The sequence below is a fragment of the Amblyomma mixtum genome, chromosome 5 (genome assembly GCF_055824585.1).
Source record: "Amblyomma mixtum isolate Tamu chromosome 5, ASM5582458v1, whole genome shotgun sequence".
Lineage (NCBI taxonomy): Eukaryota > Metazoa > Arthropoda > Arachnida > Ixodida > Ixodidae > Amblyomma > Amblyomma mixtum.
Window position 1 is genome coordinate 196,879,414 of NC_143016.1, and position 22,308 is coordinate 196,901,721.

The following is a 22,308-nucleotide window of genomic DNA, read 5'->3' on the forward strand; positions in this document are numbered from 1 at the left end:
CGGCACGTTTCAAGCTGTGACTTGGGATCTGGTGCGGATCTGGCAGTCTAAAGTGTGCCGCGCAGTTGGCAAGGTCACCTTGCTGATTGCCCAGTACTTGCGCCCGATGTTTGTGCAGTTCCCAGCCGTCTCGCTGCTGGGAAATCTGGTGCGGGACTTCTATGACATCGCCGAATTTCCTGGTGTAACCGGCTGCATTGATTGCACCCATGTCCGCATCAAAAGCCCTGGAGGCGCAGATCCGGAAATGTACCGACACCGCAAGGGCTATTGCTCCTTCAATGTGCAGGTGAGCAATGAAAATTAGTTTTCTGAACAGTTACGACTGTTCAGCTGACGCGTATTCATTCGTGCAGTGCTGGTGCTGTCATTTTATTTCTATCCCCGCGGTGCTATGAACGTACTACAATAACAAGCATGCTTGCCGTAAAGACGCGGGTTCAATACCGCACCGGCGTCACTACGGCGTCTCTCCTAGGCTGAATCGCTTTGGGACGTTAAAAAAACTTCGAAAACAAAAGCATGCTCGCGTCGGGCGCTGGCAGATAGCGAAATATGTCTCTTTGGAATATGCGATCGAGGTCGAGCATTTTCTTTTGAAGAAAATACTGCCTTATAATGTAGCATAGTTCTCCATGAACAGAAACACTGTACGTGGTCATTCTTTTTGTTTTGCTTGGTTGCGCATGAAAGCGGGTTTCGCGCGTGTTCAGAACTGCGCGTTCTTAGCGATAAGCGTTTGTATCAACAGTTGCATTACTTGTTGAAAAAATACAAGGCGCCATGTGTCTGCATGCTTTTGCTGATTGGTCTTATTGCTGGTTTTGTACAGGTTGTCAGCAGACCCCAGCTGCCGTTCTTTTACATTGTTGCCGACTGGCCAGGCTCCGTCCATGACAGTCGGATATTTGACAATTCCCGCCTGCGGGTACTCTACGAGGAAAGTCGGGTGCCTGGAGTCCTGCTTGGGGATGCTGGCTACGCATGCCGCCCTTTCCTCATGACACCGCGGTCGGACCCTGGCCCAGCAAATTCGCCGCAAGGAAGGTTTGTTAGTATGTTGCCAATGTCATTGCATGACAAAGTTTGATCATCCTTCAGTCTCAAGGTGATGGTTTTGGTGCCACCACACATCTCAGTTGTCCACACATTAATCATGTGCCCGAGATTGGAAACAGAAAGACGACAGCACTTCCCAGAACTATACACATTCAAATTACCAGTGCACCCCTCTTTAGCCTTAGGTGATGACTGGATGTTTTCTTTGGTTATGGTTTTTAAATTTTTAGCTCATGTAGGTTTTTTACAAGATAACTTTTATTCCAAGTAACATCAGCCCCTCCTCATTGCTGAGCAGAAGGCTGAGCTTAGCCTTAACTGTCAGATGCCTTGCCCTTCTTGCTGAATCTAGGACTGTGGTTGAGGCTACCTGGCTTCATATTTTACATACCGCAATTCTTACCACAATTTGTAGGCGCTTTACATCACTTAAGGCCATTCCACCTGACTTACACCCTCCGGACACAGTATAATCATGCACATACTCACTACTCTTTTAGGCTTTATACACCCTGTCTTGCTTTTAACACGTGCACATATTTTAACCTCAGCCAGGCAAAGACCTTGTTTTTTGGCGCTCTTTGGCCTTAGATGCTCTTGCCCCAAAACACTGATCATCATCACAAAATTCGACCACACTTTCTAGCTGTGGCATTAAACCAACTCAATATTCCTTTATCCATGCAGGTACCAGAAAACTCACATCAAGACCCGTAATGTGGTCGAGCGAGCATTCGGTGTCTGGAAGCGCCGCCTCCCTTTATTTATTTATTTATTTATTTACATACCTACAGCGCCCTTGCGGGCATTAGTGTAGGGGGGAAAGAAAAAACAATATAATTGCACAGATGATATAACTGAGTAGCAAATTGAAAAGCATGAAACATCACTATTTGCATCCCTTAATCACACTGTATTATGGTAATGGAAACACAGGTATGAGGAGTTAAAAGAAATGCTAAAACCCATTAAAAACAATATTTTTGAGATCCTGGATAAAAGACGAAGGGGTCCCGGAAACAATTTCGGCAGGCAAACCATTCCACTCGTGTACTGTTTTAGGGAAGAAGCTGTTCTTAAGTAAGTTTATTCGACAAGCATATTCACGGACTTTTCGGGAATGGTCCGTTCGTGCAGATACATAAGTTGGTTTTTTTAGATATTTATCTTTATCAATACCTGTTCTAGTGTTAAGAATATTGTAAAATAGCGACAAGCGCAAGTATTTTCTTCTCGTTGCTAGCAGCGGCCACCCTAGGTTTTTGGAAATATCGCAAGATCTTTTTGAAAAGTCGTAATTACCTGATACAAAGCGAGCAGCACGTGCCTGTACGCGTTCAAGTTTTGCGATGTTACACTGGGTTGACGGATCCCAAGTACTGCAACCGTACTGAAGAATAGGACGCACATTTGAAGTAAATAATGTTTCCTTAAGCTTTGTTGGTGCCTGATTAAAGTTTCGTTTGAGGAAATTTAACATTCGACTAGCCTTCATAGTTACGTTATCTATATGAGCATTCCATGACAGATTGGTAGAGAACACAACCCCCAAATATTTGTATTCTCTTGCGACCGACATGCAGGTTCCATCCATAAAATAATTGGTAAGAATTGGCTGTTTTTTAGTTGTAAACCTTATAAGATTGCATTTGGATAAATTAAGAGACATCTTCCAGGACTGACACCCCAAAAAGCGGAGTCCAGGTCGTTCTGTAAATGTTGACAGTCCGCAGCACTAGTGATTTCGCGGTAGATACAGCAATCATCTGCGTACAATCGTACGCGGCTGGTGGTACGGTCAGTAAGGTCATTGATATAAACAAGGAAAAGTAGAGGGCCCAAAACTGACCCCTGTGGGACACCAGATAACACAGGCACACTTGATGAGCACTCACCGTCCAGAACCACGCACTGCTTTCTTTCAGAGAGGTATGCTTTAATCCATGCTAAGAGATTGGCCGGTATATTAAGAAGGGACATTTTGTGCAACAGAAGTGCATGGCAAACGGAAACAAATGCCTTCCGAAAATCTAAAAATATACAGTCAACCTGCGTGCCTGAGTTAATTGAGGCTGCAATATCGTGAGTAAATTCAATTAATTGCGTATCGCAAGAAAACCCAGCCCTAAAGCCGTGCTGCGTTGGTGAAAAGAAGTTATTACTCTGTAGGTGATTAATTAGGTTTGTGTAAATTACATGCTCTAGTGTTTTGCATACAACGCTTGTCAATGAAATAGGTATGTAGTTACATGTTACGTTCTTGTCACCGCTCTTATGGATAGGAATAATGCTTGCATTTTTCCAGTCAGGGGGCAAAACTTCTTGCTCAAGAGAGGTTTCAAAGAGTAGTACTAAAAAGGGAGCAATAGCTAACGCGCAGTTCTTGAGGACAAAATTTGATATGCCATCTGGACCAGGGGCAGAATGTACATTAATCTTCTGCAATAAGGACACGATACCACATTCGGATAATGATACCACATTCATTTTTGTTAAGTTGGTAACGCCTTGAGAAGCGGTGACTGCAGTTGCAGGTTGTGAGAAAGCAGATTGATAAAATGCATTAAACCTTTCAGCTTTTGCTTTTTTTTATCGGCATTGTAGTTTGTACCATCAATAACATCTGGAATAGATTGCCTGGTATTTTTCTTGTTTCTGACGTATTTCCACAATTCCTTTGGGTTGGATTAAGTTTATCGCCTAGATTGGAAAGGTACGTATTATGTGCTGTGCGCATCACTTTTGTAATGACCTTGCTCAGCTCTTTCATTTGTGAGCGCAGCTTTAGATCAGGAAACTGACAATATATACGAAACAATCTGTTTTTTCTGTTTATCAACGTGCGAAGTTCTCTTGTTAGCCATGGCTTATCGCTACGGCGCTTGGCGGAAATGACACGCGAAGGAATGAAGGCTTGTGTTAACGATAGCAATTTTGTTTTGAATAGATTCCATAGCCCATTAATATCAAGGCGTGAGATATGTGATCGGAAGTGGGGAAGAAATGCGTCAAGTTCGGCGGACAGTGAGGCGTAGTCGCCTTCTTCGTGGAAGAACACCTTGCGTGGTTCTGAAGCGCGGCAGGTGTGGGCTGTACAAGATAACTTAGTGACAACCACATCATGATCACCGATCCCAGGCAATGTGACAACATTTGATATAAGATCGCGGTCATTACAGAAAAATAAATCCAGTACATTTGCGGTAGTACCGCTCGTCCGAGTCAGCGTCCCCAGTAGCACAAACGGGGCTCGGAATTGCGGGCCCTCGTGGGCCCCACACGGGTAGCCCATGGGGGCCCGATGTGGGATATGTGCGGGATTTGCAACTCGGCATCGCGCGGGACCCACAGGGGCAGCCCAGTGGGCTTGCTACATAGGACCAGCAGGGGACTCCTATGGTCTGCATGCATAAAAACGATACAGGGGGCTTTCCTCGGTCCTTTGTTGGACCCATAGGGGCAGTAATGGGCTTCTTAGAGGGGACCTCCAGGGGGGCTTAGGCGGTAGTGCAGCGGGGTCCCGCACGGGCTAGCCTAAGTCCGGCCCACATGGGCAAGCCCAAGTCCGGCCAACGTGGGCTAGCTTAAGTACGGCCCACATGGGCTAGTCCAAGTCCGGCCCACGTGGGCTAGCCCAAGTCCGGCCCACGTGGGCTAGCCCAAGTCCGGGCCACGTGGGCTAGCTCAAGTCCGGCCCACGTGGGCTAGCCCAAGTTCGGCCCACAGGCAAACACACATAGACCAAGAAAGAGACAGGACACACACCAGCGCTGAATTCAGCGCTGGTGTGTGTGTCCTCTCTCTTTCTTGGACTTGGTGTGTTCGCGCTGTTGAACCATCATTATGAATATACACTAATTAGCCTAATCTGGACCTCGTCTGCAGTCAAAACAGTCCAGTTTTGCTTCTCAACCGGTTTTCCTTGGGTGATGGCTCCCCCAACCAATGTTTTCTCCTTGTTAGAGACACCTCGGTGCGCGCTATCTTTTTCCCATTGAACATGAAACGCGAGCTGTGATGCATTCCGGGAGGTCTAGTATTGGACAGTCGCAGGTATTAAGCGACAGCGTAAGGAGCTCGTTCAGGTGAAATCCCGGCTCCGCCCGTCGGAAAAAAACCCCAAATTCCTGTAAATAGAAAAAGAAAATAGCCCCACTGCGCCAGGTGGGCAAGTAACGCGTATGCCACGAAGGTTTTTGTTTGTTCTTTATTCCCGTAGGCCACGAAGGGTAATTGCTTCAGGCGTGTTTGAGCGACACCCATTGAACGCGTGGTCGGGTGTATGGCTTAGTAACCTGTGTTTGGGATGTGTTCTGGTCTGACAGTAGTGAAAAAAAAATATTGGTGTCGTGTATGGGGGCTTAACGTCCCAAAGCGACTCAGGCTATGAGGGACGATGTAGTGAAGGGCTTCGGAAATTTCGACCACCTGGGGTTCTTTAACGTGCAAAGACATCGCACAGTACACGGGCCTCTAGAATTTCGCCTTCATCGAAATTCGGCCGCCGCGACCGGGATCGAACCCGCGTCTTTCGGGTCAGCAGCCGAGAGCCGTAGCCATTGAGCCACCGCGGAGCCAGACAAATATTAATATGCAAATTACGCGTCAGTAATTGGACGGAATGAAAAGGGGTGTTATGGTGCTTCCGTGTACTGGAACAAATGGTGTGTATGTGTAAAAGTGGCGTAGTATGCCGTGCTCTGTAAGCTAGATAAGGATTGATCATAGGTAATCAATAATTGGGATTGTAATCGACGATCGTTATCGGTAAAGTGATTGTGGATTGGTAAGCGCTAAGAAATAATAAGAAGAAAAAAAGACGAAAAGAAGCTACCGAGAATCTCACGCAGCGGAAGGTGTACGTCACATTACTTAAAAAGAGATAATGCGTGCTAACGAAGACAGGAGGAAAGAGAAGGCACGGACAAGCCAGGCGTCTCATGACGCCTGGCCCTGACGATTGGCAATGCTCAGTATCGTGAATGCCCCTCACGCCTTTCGTATTTCAATCAATATTGTGTTTCAAATGTGTGTCGTAACATTGTAGGTGTGTAAACAGGTTGCTCGGACGATTCCAATGCTTGCTTGGTCATCTTTCTTTATTTACGGCACATTCTGCAGCATCGATGCGATGCGTGATGTTTGTTCGGGGCCTTGAGCCGCTCCCCCTCAGGACGCTCGTCGATAATTGCGCTCACACGTATGCACCATATGCCTGTGTAAAGAAAGAATACACACCACAAAACTAATTTTAGTCTTGTTACCATGAAGGACAAGAAATTTCGGTATGTAACAGAGAAAATTTTTCGGTATTTTGTCTCTCTACGCTGTGCAATCTAGAACTGGTTGGTTCAAAAAAGACACTGAACAACTAGAAAGTTTCTGTTGACGCCGAGCATATAACTGAGACGGTGGCAGTACTCAGACAATAGAGTGATTTCAAATGTCATAAAATCCGCCTTCTCCGCCGTGGCCTCCACCGCTGAAATGTCAGTAAATGTCACTGTTCACCACTCACGTCTTTCGGAGCGAAGTTATTCAACACTGAGACAAGGACGACAGGGTTCCACCATACTTGCACTAGACGTACGCATGGAAGGCGATGTCATCTTCGATCGTGGATTGATCAAGCAACACGAGGAAAGGCACAAAAAACTGTATAACACAAATTCAACGAGGACTAGCGAGTGCCAGCGTGTTTTCGCAGCTACCTTCATCTCTTGACACTCAACCCAACCGCAGAAAAGGAAAACCTGTTCCAAACAAACGCAGGAAAGGCGGGGGGGGGGGGGGGGCACAAGTAGAATCGGAGCCCCCTCTCCACTTCATGGAGCGTCGCGGGGAGTGCGGTCGGGAGGGCGGCTTAAAATGTTCGGTAGTGGGCTGTAGAGTGAGTGCCTCCGCGCCATTTCGGGGAAGGGGGCTGGGAGGGACACGACAGACACAGAGGCGCCCTCGGGGAAGGAACAAAGGCAGACAGAAAAACCAGGATTGAGCAGGTTTTTTTTTTTTTTTGAGAGTGGACTCAGGAAAAGCAGGGAAGGCAGTGGTGAGAGGAGAAAAAAACTTGAAAAAAAAAAGTGCGCAGACAGGTTACTCGTGTGACGTTTCTACAAGAGTTTGTTTTTATTTTGTTCTCTCTAGCACTGTACCTTTTCGCTAGCTAACCTTTTCTTGTTCGTCGATAGAAATGTTCTCAGCGATTTGTGATTAGTATCTCTTCCTCATAGGGTGAAGGGTGGGGCAGCTCGCGATGGCACTTGGCCAAGTTGCGTTATCAATGTGCGATCACTAGACGAAGAAGACGCGCAAAGAATGCCTGCACAAAAACCAAGAATTTTGTGTCTTGATCGATGCGTCGCTATAAACGGCTGCTAGCGCACATTAAGAAAGCTGCTGCAATTAACGCGACAGTAACAAACCTTTTGCAGCCTCTGGCGCAGTCGCCGGAGGCTCGCTATGTTCATCAACTAGTCATGAATTCCATGCGCCACATATGCATGGAGACGACGAAAGCGCTTGAAGTGCTGGCGTAATTGAAGTGCGTTGAAACAAGCAAGAAACCTTATCCTGGCAGCTTTCTCCGCGGCGACCGCAGCACACCAGAAAAAAATACAATGCGATAAATGCAAAAGAAGCACCAAGAAATCTCAGAAGCGGGTTCTTTTGTTATTACGACGTTCAAAGAGCAGCTCTTCGTCAGAGTGAAACGTGCAAGGTCTTGCTATTTGGTCACGCTTAACCCTTTTACCTCTGATGTAGGATATGCAGGCAGACTAAATGCAAGAATGTCAACTCTTCCCGTGTACAACTAGTGTACGTGTGACTGTCGATAGGTTTTGCCCGGCAACTCGCTAATGGCGCATGATGTTTCTGCACTGTGAAGCCCAGAGTAGTCTGCGCAGGATTTACGAAGGCTGCTGGCGGATATAATACTAGCCGTTTGCCCGCACACACTGTATGTCTTGCTACTGCGCAGCTCACGCTTAGGCCTTTTCTACCAGATATGTAGGATACAGGCGGGGAAGATGTTGGAATCGCAATTGTGCCCATGCCTAGCCCATATATTTTCCATACAGGACCAATTTAGGCTACAGGCGGGAATACTGGTGTTAGCCCACCTACAGCCCAAATGGTTCCGTTAGGGCGCTGCACGGGCAGCCCCTGTTGGGTATGCCCGCACTTCACCGTCATGTAGCCCCATCTTTTATGCACACGAACTGCACGCAGCCCATGCTTACCCCTTTCATACCCGATTTAGAATACAGGCGGTGAAGACGTCGGAATGGCAAATGTGTCCATGCCCAGCCCACGCGGGACCTTCGCCGGTGTTGCTAAGAGAGCCCAAACTGCATGCCTGAAACGCTTCGCCACTGTGAAGCCCATAGTTTAGCCCCTGTATTTCCTACGCGGGACCCATGTCGGCTGAAGGCGGGAATACTAGCTCTTTGCCCACACAAAAACACTGCGGCTCCCTCATGGTGGTGTACGGGCAGCCCCTTTCGGGGTTGCCCGCGCTTCTCCATAATAGAGCCCGCATCCTAGCCCGCATGTATCTGCGGTGGGACCTAGGTTGGCTGCCCAGTCTGTTTAAGCCTATGTCTAGCCGAGGAGGGTCCCAGTCGGGCAAGAAGTGGGCAGCCCCAGCGTTTTGTGCCAGCACTGCACCCACGGGGGACCCATGTGGGTTTATTGCGGGCAGCCACCAGCCCTCATTGCCCATGTCGGACCCGCATGGGCCCGCCACCTTGTGCTACTGGGGGTGTTAACGAACTGTAGCAAAGAATGGACAGTAACCATTTCCTGGAAAACAGTGTACAGTAGGGATGCATTACTAAGTACAGGCTTTAATTAGGACCAATCAATGTTCGGCAAGTTAAAATCACCAGCGAGTATTATATACGTTGTTTGTAAGCTTAACAGTATATTGCTCAACTCAAACAAAGGTTGGGGACGGCTAGAACCCAGTGATCTGTAAAATGAACCAACTGCAAGAGAGGTGCCCTTTTTTAGAAGAATTTTGCACCACACTGTTTCACAGGATTCGGTTTCAAAGTCTATCGGCATGCTAAGGATACTGTCATGGATAAGAACAAATACACCACCGCCGTGCACGTTGCGGTCTTGTCTATAAACGACATAATTGGGCGGAAAGATTTCATTGTCATTAATTGTATCGTCCAGCCAAGATTCGTTTGGATATGGGGCTCCAGCACAAGGCGAAACAAGCTGCAGCAATCATTACTGCCTGTGCAGCACTGCATAACTTTGCGTGCTCGAGGAAGGAGCCGCAGCCTCCTATTCGGACTGCTCCCGCCCAGAGTGCTCCACTCGACCGCACCAGCACAGTAGCAGCAAGGCGGCCACAGCACCTGCCAGCTGCTGATGCTGTCATCGACAGCTTGTCAGGAATGCAGGCACGACGGGGGCTCATCCAGAAGAGCTTCACTTAGGTAAATATAACAGAGAAAGGCGGGCTAGTTGGTGACTATTATTAGAATGTATCTTGGGACCGTGCAAAACGACAACGGACGAGGAAGAGACCAACAAGACAGAGCATGGCACCTCAACTGAGTTTATTGCACAGGTGCGTCACATTTATACATTAATCGCAATCACAAACTAACCTAACAAACGACCATCACATGACACTGTTGTGCTGCCGTGTGCGGTACAGCATATTATCCAGATATGCAAACTATTGACCACACAAGTGCATGGAGGTTTTGCTGACACAAGAGCTGGATTCCTTCTTAATACAGTAGGCTTCGTACGCTCCTCTACTTACTTTAAAAGCAAGCTTTTTTAAGACGAGGCGTGCAACCACGGCAGTGGCGACAATGGTTAGCCACATGCCCACCCGCCGCCAATGCGCCTACTCCTGCGTGGTGCTAGTGAACTCTGACGTTTATACAATTTCCAGTTTGTCCGTTGTAGCTTTTGCGAGGAAGAATGTGGTATTAAGCACGCAGACAGATTCGCCCCGTGCATGAGCGGGGTCATTTATCGAATGAATACCCCTGTTCTGTGGCAAAAGCTACATTGGACAAACTAGGGACTTCAGGAGCACCACATAGGAGTAGCCGCATTGGCGGGGGGATGGGCATGTGGCCGACCATTGTTGTCACTGCCGTGGTTGCACGCCACGGTTCCACGAAACGGCAGTCTAAAAAAAAATTGCATCTAAACTGAGTCGAGGATTGTACGAAGTTTACTGTATTAAGAAAGAATCTGACTCTTGTGTCAGCAAAACCTCAGTTGACTTGATAAAGAGTTCGCATATCTGGATAACATGCTGTCCCGCACACGGCAACCCGCCAGTGTCATGTGAAGGTCGTTTGTTAAAGGGATGCTGAAAGGTTTCCCAGAAAAATTGAGTGGAGAGATGCACTTTACAGTTTTCCACCCTCGGAATTCGAATTTCTCGTCGAAATTAGGCAGAGGAAAGCGCAAACCTATTTTATTTGGGCGAGAAGTGCAGCAGCAGCCTCGGGTGAGCTCGCGCGCCTCGTTGCCGCCTGTGATTGGTTGGGCGCCTCGTGACGTCAACAATGGCGCTGGCTCGGTCGGCTCGGCCGCCGCCGCTGCACATGAACCGCGGCGCTCGGCGGTTCGAAGTTGTTATTTTGCTTCTTATGCGACGATGGAACACATCGAAGATTACCTGTAGTATCTTGGCGTCATCCCCTACATGTTAGAACTGATTGCAAAGAGCAAACCTCTCCAAGAAAGAAACGGTGCTGGCGCAAGCCGTGATTTTGACTCGAACGAAAGCGAAGTGTCAGCATCTCCACGTGTTGGAAATGGCTTTAGTAAGTATACTTTTCTTGCCAAACTACATTCAGAGATACAATGGATGAATTTTGAGGCGAGCAAATCCAGTATAGCACTGCCCGACGTAATTTTCCTAATACAATGTAAGCGGGATGCGATCGTCGGCATTTTTTGTCTTGCCGCTTGTCAGTGCTGCCGCAAATCTGCTTGTAATCCACAAAGATCATTGGCATGAGCAATAAATTATCAGGCTCTTTTTGCACGCAAATTTTATGCTTGCATCACTTCATGGTCGCTGCATGCCGGCTCGATTCATAACATACAAGTGCGCAGCACTTTGCGACAAAACTCGTCTAGGTGACAAACATGCGCCTTCCGTTTTTCGTGCCAAGATGGGAGCTAGCAGTAAATTAAAATCCTTGTTTAGGCGAGTTGGTTCATGCTACAAGTCCTTGTAAGAATACTTTCATCCGCTTGCGCCGCCTTTATCGTGCTTGTTGTTCAGATCTAGCGGCAAAAGATTTTTTCACTAATTAGATGGACTCGTGCTGCAACCGAGCAGGATGAATCGCAAGGCTGGCTTTAGCGCACTTGGCGCACAATTATATAATATTATTATTAATGTATGAAGCCATGCGGCAGTCGGCAATTCTTTACGACTACATGCGTTATTAGAAATGTATTCCTGGCAGTTGAGTGATGTCATTGTAAACACTCTACTTCCAAAACAGGTGTTCCTCCGTCCGCTGCATTCCAGAGGGGAATGAAGAAGACTGCTGGTGCTGCCAAGAAATTGATGAAATTATCAGAAAACAGACGGTATTGCACCGGGTTTCAGTCGAGCTGACTGTTGACAGGCCCAGTGAATGCATTGCCGGCAGGCTCTGGTGATAATTCTAATCACGAAAGTGGCCAGAGCATAGCACTGTTGCCTTTGACGGCTTGAGATCCCTTCGCTTCACAGCAGCGACTCACTTCGCGGAGAGCTTCTTTTTTTAAGGGAAATAATGAAAGACCACATCGTCGCGGCCGCGGATGTTCGTGCAGCCGAGGGCTGCTCAGAACGCTAGCGTGATGGGTCCACCGCTTCATTCGATGCTGCACACCTTTCTGTACGTCACCACAAACATAAATACGCACAAATAAAGAAACACAAGGCAGCTCGAAGCAGCTTATGATGGCACGCACGCAGAAATAAGCCCGGCCGCGGATGCTCTGAAGTGACGGATCACCAGTGTTTACGTCACAACTCCGCGGTTTCCGGTTTTGGCTCGCATCGTCAGGGTCATCAGCAGCGCTCGGCGGATCGCGGGGGGCGGAGCTACAGCGTAATTTTAAACGGCGATTACGTCGCTCCTAAGTTATGAATCTGTAAAAAAATTTCACCCATATGATATATAGAGCTCCCACATCCACACGTGAGCATTTTAATGAATTCGAAAAACTCTTCAGCATCCCTTTAAGTTTTGAGATGGATGTATAAATGTGACGCACCTGTCTAATCAACTCAGTTGAAGTTCCGCGCTCTTTCTTTCTGGTCTCTTCCTCATCTGTTGTCTTTTTGCTCGGTCCCAAGATACATTCTAATCACATAGGTAAGAAATACACGATTCTCTACACTCTCTCGTGCATATTGAATCAAGCATGTTTATAATGCACAGCTGCTCATGCTACCCTTATCCCTACTTTTGTGCAGGAACTAAAGAAATGCTAGAATATTTTCTCAGCTTGGGAATCTTTTCAGTTGCGAGCTTGTTGCACTAACAGGGTGCTACTCTTCAAGTTCAGGGTCCTGCATTTGTTGCTATGGCGTTCTGTTTCAAATGCTATTTTTCAGGAACGCTGTATTGATCTTGCAGGAGGTGAATACCGCTGCTTCCATGCACTCTTGTCACTACATGGACGTAGAGGCTGCCTAGAAAAGCTCTTGTCTGTGACCCTGCTGCTGATGATATTAGTGGAGCTCAGTTCATTGTTTTAAGAGCTGCTGCCTCGGTGTCTTCGCTTACACACGTTTGGTTTGGTTTGTTATGGTTTTAATGTCCCAAGGCGACTAGGACTATGAGAGACGGCGTAGTGAAGGGCTCCGGGATTTTCGACCACTTAGGGTTCTTCAACGTGCCCTGACATCGCACAGTACACGGGCCTCTAGAATTTTGCTGGGATCAAACCCACGTGTTTTGCATGAGCAGCCGAGTGCCATAACCACTAAGCCACCGCAGTGGGGCAGATCAGTTTGTGTTATCACTGCAAAGTTGTGCATTTTGTCTTTTCAAGGGATGTGTGTTACGAATAAGTTATTAAATGGCGCACTTTTTTTTGGCTAGTGTTGAGTTCAAAAGAAGCGATGAGTGTATTGTTTTTGTTTGGTTTGGATAGGTGGTGCATAGTGGATAGGTGGTTTGGATAGGTGGAAGATGGTGCAGAACGGCCAATCCTTCAGCTGTTAAACTGGAGCCTTCTTTTCAGGTAACTATTGCGTGAGCGCTTGGTAGTGTATTGTCGCTCGCTCTTGTCTGTGTGCAAAGTGGGAGTCGTGTTGTATAGTTAGCTCTTGTTTCCTTTTCAATGTGAACACCCCGAGGGGGCTACAGTTGTGTGTATATATATGTGTGCGGCACTGAATAAACTGGGTTTCGTTCCATGCGTTTCCTGTCACGGTTCACGTTATTCAAGGGCGGTTCACGGCTACACTACATTGCGAACGAGGATAAACGGAAGAGGGGGCGTAACAACATTTTCGCTTCCAGTCATGAGCTTTTCCGGACTCGTACCACCGCCTCCATTTCTGCCTGTTCCAGGACGCTCGGCTGTTCCTTGGTCACAATGGGGGCGACTATTCGAGAACTACATGCTGGCTTCGAGAGCGTCTGATTTTTCGGCAGAGCGTCGCAAAGCCCTTCTTATCCACAGTCTGGGCGTCGAAGGCCAGCGAATATTCTTCACGCTTCCTGTGTCAGCCAAAGACGCCAAAGAAGGTGAGAGCGCTACCACTACGGATCTGCCAGCAGATAGTGAGGGCGCAAGCACCAGACTGTTGCCAAAACAGAGTCGGTACCTTCGCCACATGACAATGCGGTTACAGCCTTGGGGAACCACCCAAACTAATATCGTCGTAGAACATCACCGTTTTCGCAAACGCGTCCAGCATCCAGGGGAATCTATCAACGAGTATGTTGTTGCATTACGTGAGCATGCAGCTGCTTGTTCGTTCGCCGTGCTTGAGGATGCGCTCCGTGATCAGTTCGTGACAGGCATTTCTTCACAACATGTCCGTGGCGTCTGTTGTTCGATGGCTTGAGTCTTTCTTTTTCGCATGCTGTGCTTGTGGCCACTCAGCTAGAACAGACAACTCAAGACGTCGAAGCTTTTGCGTCTACAAGTGTACAGCATGTTGCTACCAAAAGGAACGCCCCCTTCAACTGCTTTCGTTGCGATTCTAATCAGCACTCGGTTGCGTCTTTCCACTGCCCGGCTAAAGGGAAACGCTGCCATTGCTGCGGTCGGGTCGGTCATTTTAAGTCAGTGTGTAATAAGGATCGACGCGTTGCTTCTGTTCGAGAACTGAGCAGTGAAGAACGCAGTGACGTTGCAAACATTCTGGTAGTGGCCGCATCCACCCACCCTGGTATTCATGTTGATGTCCTAGTAGGAAACACCAGCTTAGCATTCTTAGTTGATTCGGGATCAGCAGTTTCCATTATGTCGTACAGCTTCTTCAACCAGCATTTCTCAAGTAAAGCACACTGTACTGCCCCGCTAGTTAAGTTATTGGACTATTCAAGACAGCCCATGCCGGTGCATGGATGTTTTTTCTCGGAGGTTACGTACATGGCTCGTGCAGCATCCATTTTGTTTTATGTCCTGTATCGGGGCACTTCGCTTCTCGGTATCCATTCGATTAGAGCTCTTCATCTACGAATTGGTGGCTCATCTCTTCGTTGCCTTGAGACAACTGCCACTGCAGCTGGTAGCCACAAACAATGTTCTGTAAAAGAAACGCATCCGTGTTATGCTGGGCACCCCAGCTACTTAAGAGAAGAGTTCCATTGTCTGTTTGGAGAGGGCATTGGTCTGGCTATGACTTTTGTTCACCAGGTGAAAACGCGTTCATCCGTCCAACACACTGCGTCTAAGCTTCGCCGGCTACCACTGTAATTACGGCCTTTGGTCTCTGAAGAACTTCGTCGGCTGGAAGAGACGGATGTGATTGAGCGCGTCAACGCATCAGAATGAGTCTCCCCTATCGTTGTGGTAAAAAAAAGAGATGGAGGGATTCGCCTGTGTGTCGACCTTCGAGAAGCGAACAAGGCCGCCGTGCCGGACAATTTTCTGCTTCCCCACACTGAAGGACTTCAGCACAGCTTTGTGGGTGCAACACACTTTTCTAGTTAGATCTGGTATCTGCTTATCATCAAGTTTTGCTACATCTAGAGAGCCGTGATTTAACAGCCTTTGTAACACGACGGTCTTTATCGCTTCAAGCGTGTATGCTTTAATTAGCTTCCGCCCCCTCGGCCTTCCAACGCATGATGTCGCAAATTCTTCAAGGATGTTCTGGTGTCTTGTTTTACATCGACGACACCGTTGTTTTTGGAAAGAGTGAAAAAGACCACTGGGCAAACCTTGCGACCGTTCTCAGGCGTATAAAAGAAGCAGGGCTCAAGCTAAATGACAAGTGTGTATTTTGCACAAATTAGGTTTTATTCTTGGGGCACAAAGTCACGCCCGATGGCATCATTCCACAACCGGAGAAGGTAGAATCCATAAAAAACATCCCTGCTCCCGCGGATGATGCTGCTCTTCGATCCTTCCTTAGCTTAGTGGAATATTACGCAAAGTTCGCTCCAAATTTAGCCGATGTTGTCGAGCCTATGCGGGCCCTTCTTCGCAAGAATGTGCCTTTTATTTGGTATGAGAATGTTGACGCCAGCTTTCAAAAGGTTAAGTTCATGCTCGATTCCGGGACAGTACTCCGGATGTTCAACGCATCACTTACAGTCGTTGTCGCCACAGATGCATCCGACTGCGGCCTCGGAGCAGTTCTTCAACAAAGGCATGGGCACGAGTTATTCACAGTGGCGTTTGCGTCAAGGACTCTGTTGCCGGCAGAACGAAGGTACGCCGTGGGAGAACGCGAAGCGCTCGCGTGTGTCTGGGCTATCGAGCATTGGCACACGTATCTTTGGGGGCGCCACTTCACACTGTACACAGATCACCAGGCTTTGTTATCTCTCTTGTCCAGTAAAGGTACTGGTAGACGGCCGCTGCGCATAGCACGCTGGGCAGAGCGACTTCTTCGGTATAATTACGCGGTGTAATACCGGAAGGGATCGGAAAACCAAGTTGCAGACGCTTTGTCCCGTCTTCCAGTTGCGTTACAGCAGGACGAAACGTCTACAGGCGAACTGGTAGCATTCATTCGAGCGCCATTGTGCATCACCACAGAGCAATTCAAGCAGAGTCTAGCTGAAGACAACACGTTACAACAAGTCATATCTTATGTCCAGTCGTCGTGGCCTTCGCACCAATTGCTTCCGGTTGAAATTAAACGATATTGCAAGATGCAGCAAGAATTGTCTGTTGTTGATAACTTGTTGCTCCGCGGAGAGCGTCTTATTGTTTGAGAAGCACTGACTCCGCAAGTGATCGCCGCAGCACATGAGGCCCATCCCGGAATTGTCAGGACGAAGGCGCGTCTACGCTCGTGTCCTGTCTTCACCTTTTTCTGTGTCTTGTTTTTCGCGCTACGTATTTCGAAGATGCATCTACGAGAGCGGTTTTGGTGGCCGGGCATGGATCGGCGAGTCGAGCTCGCGATTCAGACCTGCAGCATCTGCCAGGGAGCAGGCAATAGCGCCAAGGTATCTGCTACACCAGTGCAGCCAGTGCCATTCCCAGAAAACCCATGGCAAAAGATAGCACTCGACATCGTGGGACCTCTGGAGCGAGCTCCGCATGACTGTCGGTTTGCGATTACGCTGGCGGACTATTTTCGAAGTGGCCCGAGGTACACCTCAGCTCCGACGTCTCCACGACTAAAGTCACATAGTTTTTGCTTTCTGTATTTTCCCGTGAAGGTTACCCGGATGAAGTCGTTTGTGATAATGGGCCACAGTTCACGTCTAGAGAGCTGGAGCAATTTCTAAAAGATCGTGGCACCCGCCTTCTGCACTCATCCTTGTATCATCCTCAAGCGAAAGGAGGAGTTGAACGCTTCAACAGAGTTTTCAACTCGTACGCTCAAGTGGCAGCGTTAGAGCAGCGTCCGCTTCGTCAAGCAGTAATCGAGTACCTTGGAATTTACCGCGGCACTCCGCACGCTACTACGGTGCTTACCCCTGCATCACTGCTCCATGGACGTGTACCAAGAAGAAGACTTCATATTGTCGGATACCCGTCGCCTGCCTTTTACAGCTCCCCAGACTATGAGCTGGAGCGCCAGCGCGATTGGGTGAAGAAGCAACAGCAGTACAGTATACGGATAGCTACAGGTCTGCGAAAGAGGCTACTGCGAAAATTGGGGACTATGTGCGGGTGAAGAAGCCAGCTACTTTATTCAAGGGAGAATTCGCTTTCACGGCTCCCCGCAAGTAAAGTGTACTAGAATATTGGGTAGTGGGCTGACTGAGCTCCATCCGCTGTCGCGGTTTACGTCTCGCCTGCTAGATGGCGCCACCACTGTATTCAATGTAAGCGGCCGCGCTTTGGCCGTGCGAAAGGTACGTGGTCGCCGCTGTAGAAACGGTCTAATTTCTTGAATGCTCGTTTCTCATATAAATAAAGAGCTTGGACAGTATGCTTGTTTGTCAGTAGTACTTCGTCTTTCTTTTCATGAGGGAAAAGTTTCTTTAATCACCATTTTTGTAACGCTGGCTTTGCTGAGCTTGCACTCGTATCGAAAACTCGCGTCTTGCGCCGAGTAAAAGGCTGTGGGGTTCCTCTCCATTGACAGCAAGTTTGGGTATATTTACTCAATAATAGCGCGACATAACAAATGAATCACTTACATTCCTGTCAAAGACAGCAGTTTTACTGCTGTCTTTAACTAGAAGGTAAGTGATCCATATGTCGCGGTGTTATCGAGTGTGCAGAAATTCGTTTTGGGCGTTACCCTATTTGCAGTCCTTACAGCAGTTCAGGCCTTTCCTGACCTATTTGACTCTGGCTGAGCATATTGTGGAAGAAAAATAGAGGTATATCAATGAAATGTTAATCGCACATGAATGTTCAAACAAAAGGTTTAAAACACCTTCCATGCTGTAGCTTGTCACATATGTGCCAGAAAACATGCGCCTATACATCAGTCGTTGCTCTACATTATTCCAACATAAAACGCATTTAATTCTCCCGACACTAACATACTGCATAATTTCCTATATCTGCCTTTCCAGAGAGTGATGTTGGTATAGCCACACTTATTTTTAAGGAAATATTTTATGAAAGAAAAAGAGAAAAAAATGCAAACAAAATGTTGGTTGAACAACTTTAACAAAAGTTTATTATCTTGACAAGCACAATGCAACAAGTAGACAATGCAGACAGCATGCACATTTCAAGAGCAGCGGCTCAACTTCAAGTGCTTTGCCTTTTGGCGCTTCCCCGACTTGTCAGTATTTATACTTTTAACATAGAAGTGAAGTCGTGTAGTGACATAGAATTTGATTATATTTGGAGAAAGGGTGGAAGCATGACTGGAACAACCAACCTCTTGGCCAAGTCTGGCTTTGACAACTGTCAGCACATCTAAAATGCTGTCAGAGTGCAGCTGTCCATGGGAGAAGCAGCCTGTGAACAAGTCCTCAAGCTTCTTTATGAAACCAAATAAGCGACCAGTTGGATAGAGGAGCCCTACATTGTCACGAAACTTTGTCAGCCTCGCAAGCTGGAAAGTTTCATCTGGGGCAGGCATAGTGAGAAGGGTCAGACAGTCTTGGCAATTGGTTTTTAAAACGCATTTTCTTGCAACATAGCCAGCGATGTGAAAAATAATTCTTGAGTCACTGCTGGCAATGTGCTGGTTGTGGTCTTGGGAGGATGGAGCTGTGTGCATGCTCTTAGCAGCACTCATTGACAGATGAAAGTCTGCTGCATTCTGCGCAGTGTCTGGCAGGCTGTCAACTTCCAGGAGGGAGCCCAGTTCGTCCTGCTGACAGTTACCTTGACTGGCACATTTTACTAGTCCATAAAATGACAAGCAGTTAATGATAACTAGAAATTGACTTGGTGTTGGGTGTTCATTACTGCCAGAAGACTGTCTAACGATCCCAAAAAGGTTTTCAAGAGGGTCTTGACTAGTTGTGGAGGTCATTAGGTACTTAAAACCTACTTTTCTTGTAAGGTAATCTAGCAAGCCTAATGTGCTTGAAATGGTTACACGCAGACCTGTTGCCGTGGACTCACTCACAAAGCCACTTGTCCCTTTTACATGCTCCTCCCATGCTTTAAGATAGGATAAAAAATCCTGCAGCACAGCTGTTGCTCGAGAATCTGGCCGGAGGGCTTCCGCAGGGAACCGTGAAGTCATCACAGATATCAGCTGGTGGATTTTGCTGAAATACACAAAAAAGCTCTTCAGATGTTGCTTGCACCAAGTTAGACTTAAACATCATTTCCAGCTAACAAAACCATAATGCAAAGGTTTCATTACTTTTAAAATTAAGTAGCAGAAGAGAAAAAAGGCATTTCACCTGAAGAATTCCTGAGTTGCATCCATTCTTCCAAGAGTGGCTTCTAACGTGTCCTTACACAGGTGAAAAGCTTGGAGCACTTTAGTGCCGAAAAGCTGGAACGCATAACTGACTCTCATCTTTTCAAATGCGTTTGGCTCAATATGACATCGTGTTATCCCTGGCATAACCTTGAGGGTAACATTGCAGGAATCCATTTTGTAGGCTTCCTTTACGTGTTGCATATCCACCTAAAAAGAAATTGGAGAGGACCCTGTTAAGCTTCAAGAGTGAGTAATAGCACAACAAAATCCTCAATAAGATGAAGAAGAGACTTACATGGCCAGCTGGAGTGTTGAATCCAGATTTCAACAATGAGTTGCGTAGACATTTGATAAGATGAGGGAAGTCGGATATAAAAAAGAGGTTTCGTGATGCATCGCTGGGGTGCTGAATTTTGCAGGTGGTAGACTCAGCTTATGCTTGTATCCCAAGTATCCTCCACATCCTTCTATTCCAGCTTGCGCCGTCGCATGTAATGAAATCAACAAAAAGGCCACTCTTTTCGGCCAATACGGTTGCCTCAATAACAACTTTGGCAAGAATGTCCCCCTTCATGTTGCCATGTGTGGCAAAATAGCCAATTACCTGGCTCCATTTTCCCTGAAAGGGAACAAATAGTATAACCATGCCATGGTCACATGGGACACCTTTGTCTTTGGCTGCTGTGAAAGGGCCTAGGTCTACAAAACCCTCAATAACCCCAGACGTTTTAACTGCAAAGTGTTCCGACAGCTTTAGCTCGTCTATAACTAATCCACCATGTTTTTTCCAGGCATCAAGCTCAGCTGACTTCACTTTTAGCTGCCTCAGAACTTTGTCGCTGAAGCCAAACACAGTGCGATATATTCAGATACATAGCGCTTGAGGGTTGATTTGCACGGTAGGGAAAGAATGCTATTACGGCGAAGATGCTCATACAGACGAGGACTTTTCATCTTCATTATTATGCAGTCCAGGACCCACATTTTCGTGTAGCGTAGACCATTAGGTTTCACTTTTGAAGCTGCGAAGCACTGTCGAACAGCTTTCTGCTGTCTGGGGGGCAGTTTTGAGACCTGTGCTTCTAATGCTTCTGCTTGAATGGCAGCATTTTTCCCTCTCATTTTAGCAAGTTCATTTTTCACATCTCCTAGGCGAACAACTAGCCTCTTGTTTCTTCTCGCTGCAGCTCGCAGTTTAAGCACAACAGACCGGCCGCTCTTTTTATCAGTTCTTTTGACCCTCGCTCGTCTGATCTGCAGTTCTCGTTTCAAGTAGCGGCAAGACACACACTGCGTACCTGCAAGAAAAGTGCATTGAATTGAGTTCCCACGGAGCCAAAAAATCAATGAACGCAACATAAAATGAGTTGCAAATTAGGCAAAATGGACAGCACAATTACCTCTTTCAGCGACCTGACCCAGGCAATTGCTGCTGAAGTACATTTGCTCGAGGGTCACTACGTGGGATTTAAGGTTCTTCGTAAAATACCTTTCTTCATAATCTTCACGTCGCATTACTCCAGTGCAAACACTCATGGAATCAGTTGCTCTCAGCACATCTTCTGCTTCCCCGCTTGTTTGCAATGTGCTTTCTTTTAGCAGAATTCCTCTCACAAACACTTTGTAGTAACTGTGCGTCTGTGACTGAAAGAACATTACCACTTTTTCTGAGCACACCTCATTTCTTGGACACGACACCGTCGTGTCCAGGAAACCTGTGCTTGGTCCACTGCTCCGACGGTACCTGAAGACTGTCAAATAACAGCATGGGTTCCTGCTGACCCAGTGGGCATGAAAATTCTGCATCGGCGTCCGGCTCCACGCCTGCTTCCGTCGAGGAGGCCGCGCCTTGCTCAGCAATCGTTGCAGCGCTTGTGTAGGACACCATCGTGTCACTGTTCGAGCACGGTCTACGCTTCGCCGGAGACGCGCAACTCTGACTTCCTTTTACGAGCAGGCCTCTCTTTCACAGCTTTTTTCGTCAAATACGCGGGTAGGTTTGGAAGAATGGTTGGCACAGCATCACTGCTAAGCAGTGGCTTACCACGTGGGATCCGCACTTCCTTGCCACCAATGATGTGTACATAGTCGCGAATTACGTAGCGCAGCTCAAAATGTAGTTCGCACACGGCACTTGTGTCTTCGAGAGGCTTGTCCGCTCGATGGAGGTTTTTTTCCCACAGTCTTCGAAGTGCTTCATCCTTGGGCACGCTGAATAACGACGGCTTTGGGGCACCTTTTACATGTACATAGCCCGTTTTACAGCCGGGCGCAAAACAGTGGTTCAAACGGCGTGGTGCCATTTCACACGCAATAGCGACGCACGATATACTTCCCTACGATGATTTCTTATAAACATTAGAATTGGTAATGTAAACTTCGGAACACATGAAAGAAAGCACAGCGGAGGCAGCGGCGCGCAAAGCCAGGAAGGCAGCGGCGGAGGCAGCGGAGGTTTACATTGACGACGACGACAGCGCCTCCGCGCGGGTACCCGGGAAAACATAAAAATGTTCACATTTCCGGCGACGCGGGAGCGCACGCCGCCACCGGAGTGTCAGCTCACTACCCAATAGTCTAGTTCACTTTACCGCAAGGTAACGAAGAAACATGGCTGATCGTCTTTCCGCCTCGACGACGGCAAGATATCGAATGCGGCCAAGCTGTCGAGGATTCCAGCGGCGCTTCAATCGTGGAATCCCAGTGAGAGTGGTGAGCTGTCCGCATTCAGCATGGGTCACCTCCTGAAACCCCACGATTGC

General features: G+C 47.6%; 1 protein-coding gene and 2 pseudogenes across 2 annotated transcripts; 2 read left to right on the plus strand and 1 right to left on the minus strand.

The window, feature by feature from the left end:
• Positions 1 to 209: 209 nt before the first annotated feature.
• On the plus strand, positions 210 to 9,512 carry LOC149345368 (uncharacterized). The gene is made up of 3 exons (XM_089542749.1): positions 210 to 289; positions 1,747 to 1,820; positions 9,253 to 9,512. The coding sequence occupies exons 1-3, from the start codon at positions 210 to 212 to the stop codon at positions 9,510 to 9,512; spliced, it is 414 nt and encodes a 137-aa protein (XP_089398875.1).
• Positions 9,513 to 9,617: 105 nt separating this feature from the next.
• LOC149345369 (uncharacterized) lies at positions 9,618 to 14,991 on the plus strand (annotated as a pseudogene).
• A 4,150-nt stretch (positions 14,992 to 19,141) lies between these two features.
• Positions 19,142 to 21,858, minus strand: LOC149345370 (uncharacterized; annotated as a pseudogene). Its single transcript, XR_016282838.1, has 4 exons — positions 20,947 to 21,858; positions 19,842 to 20,844; positions 19,524 to 19,753; positions 19,142 to 19,385 (listed from the first exon to the last, which is right to left on the minus strand). The product of XR_016282838.1 is annotated as an uncharacterized LOC149345370 (transcript).
• Positions 21,859 to 22,308: the final 450 nt, after the last annotated feature.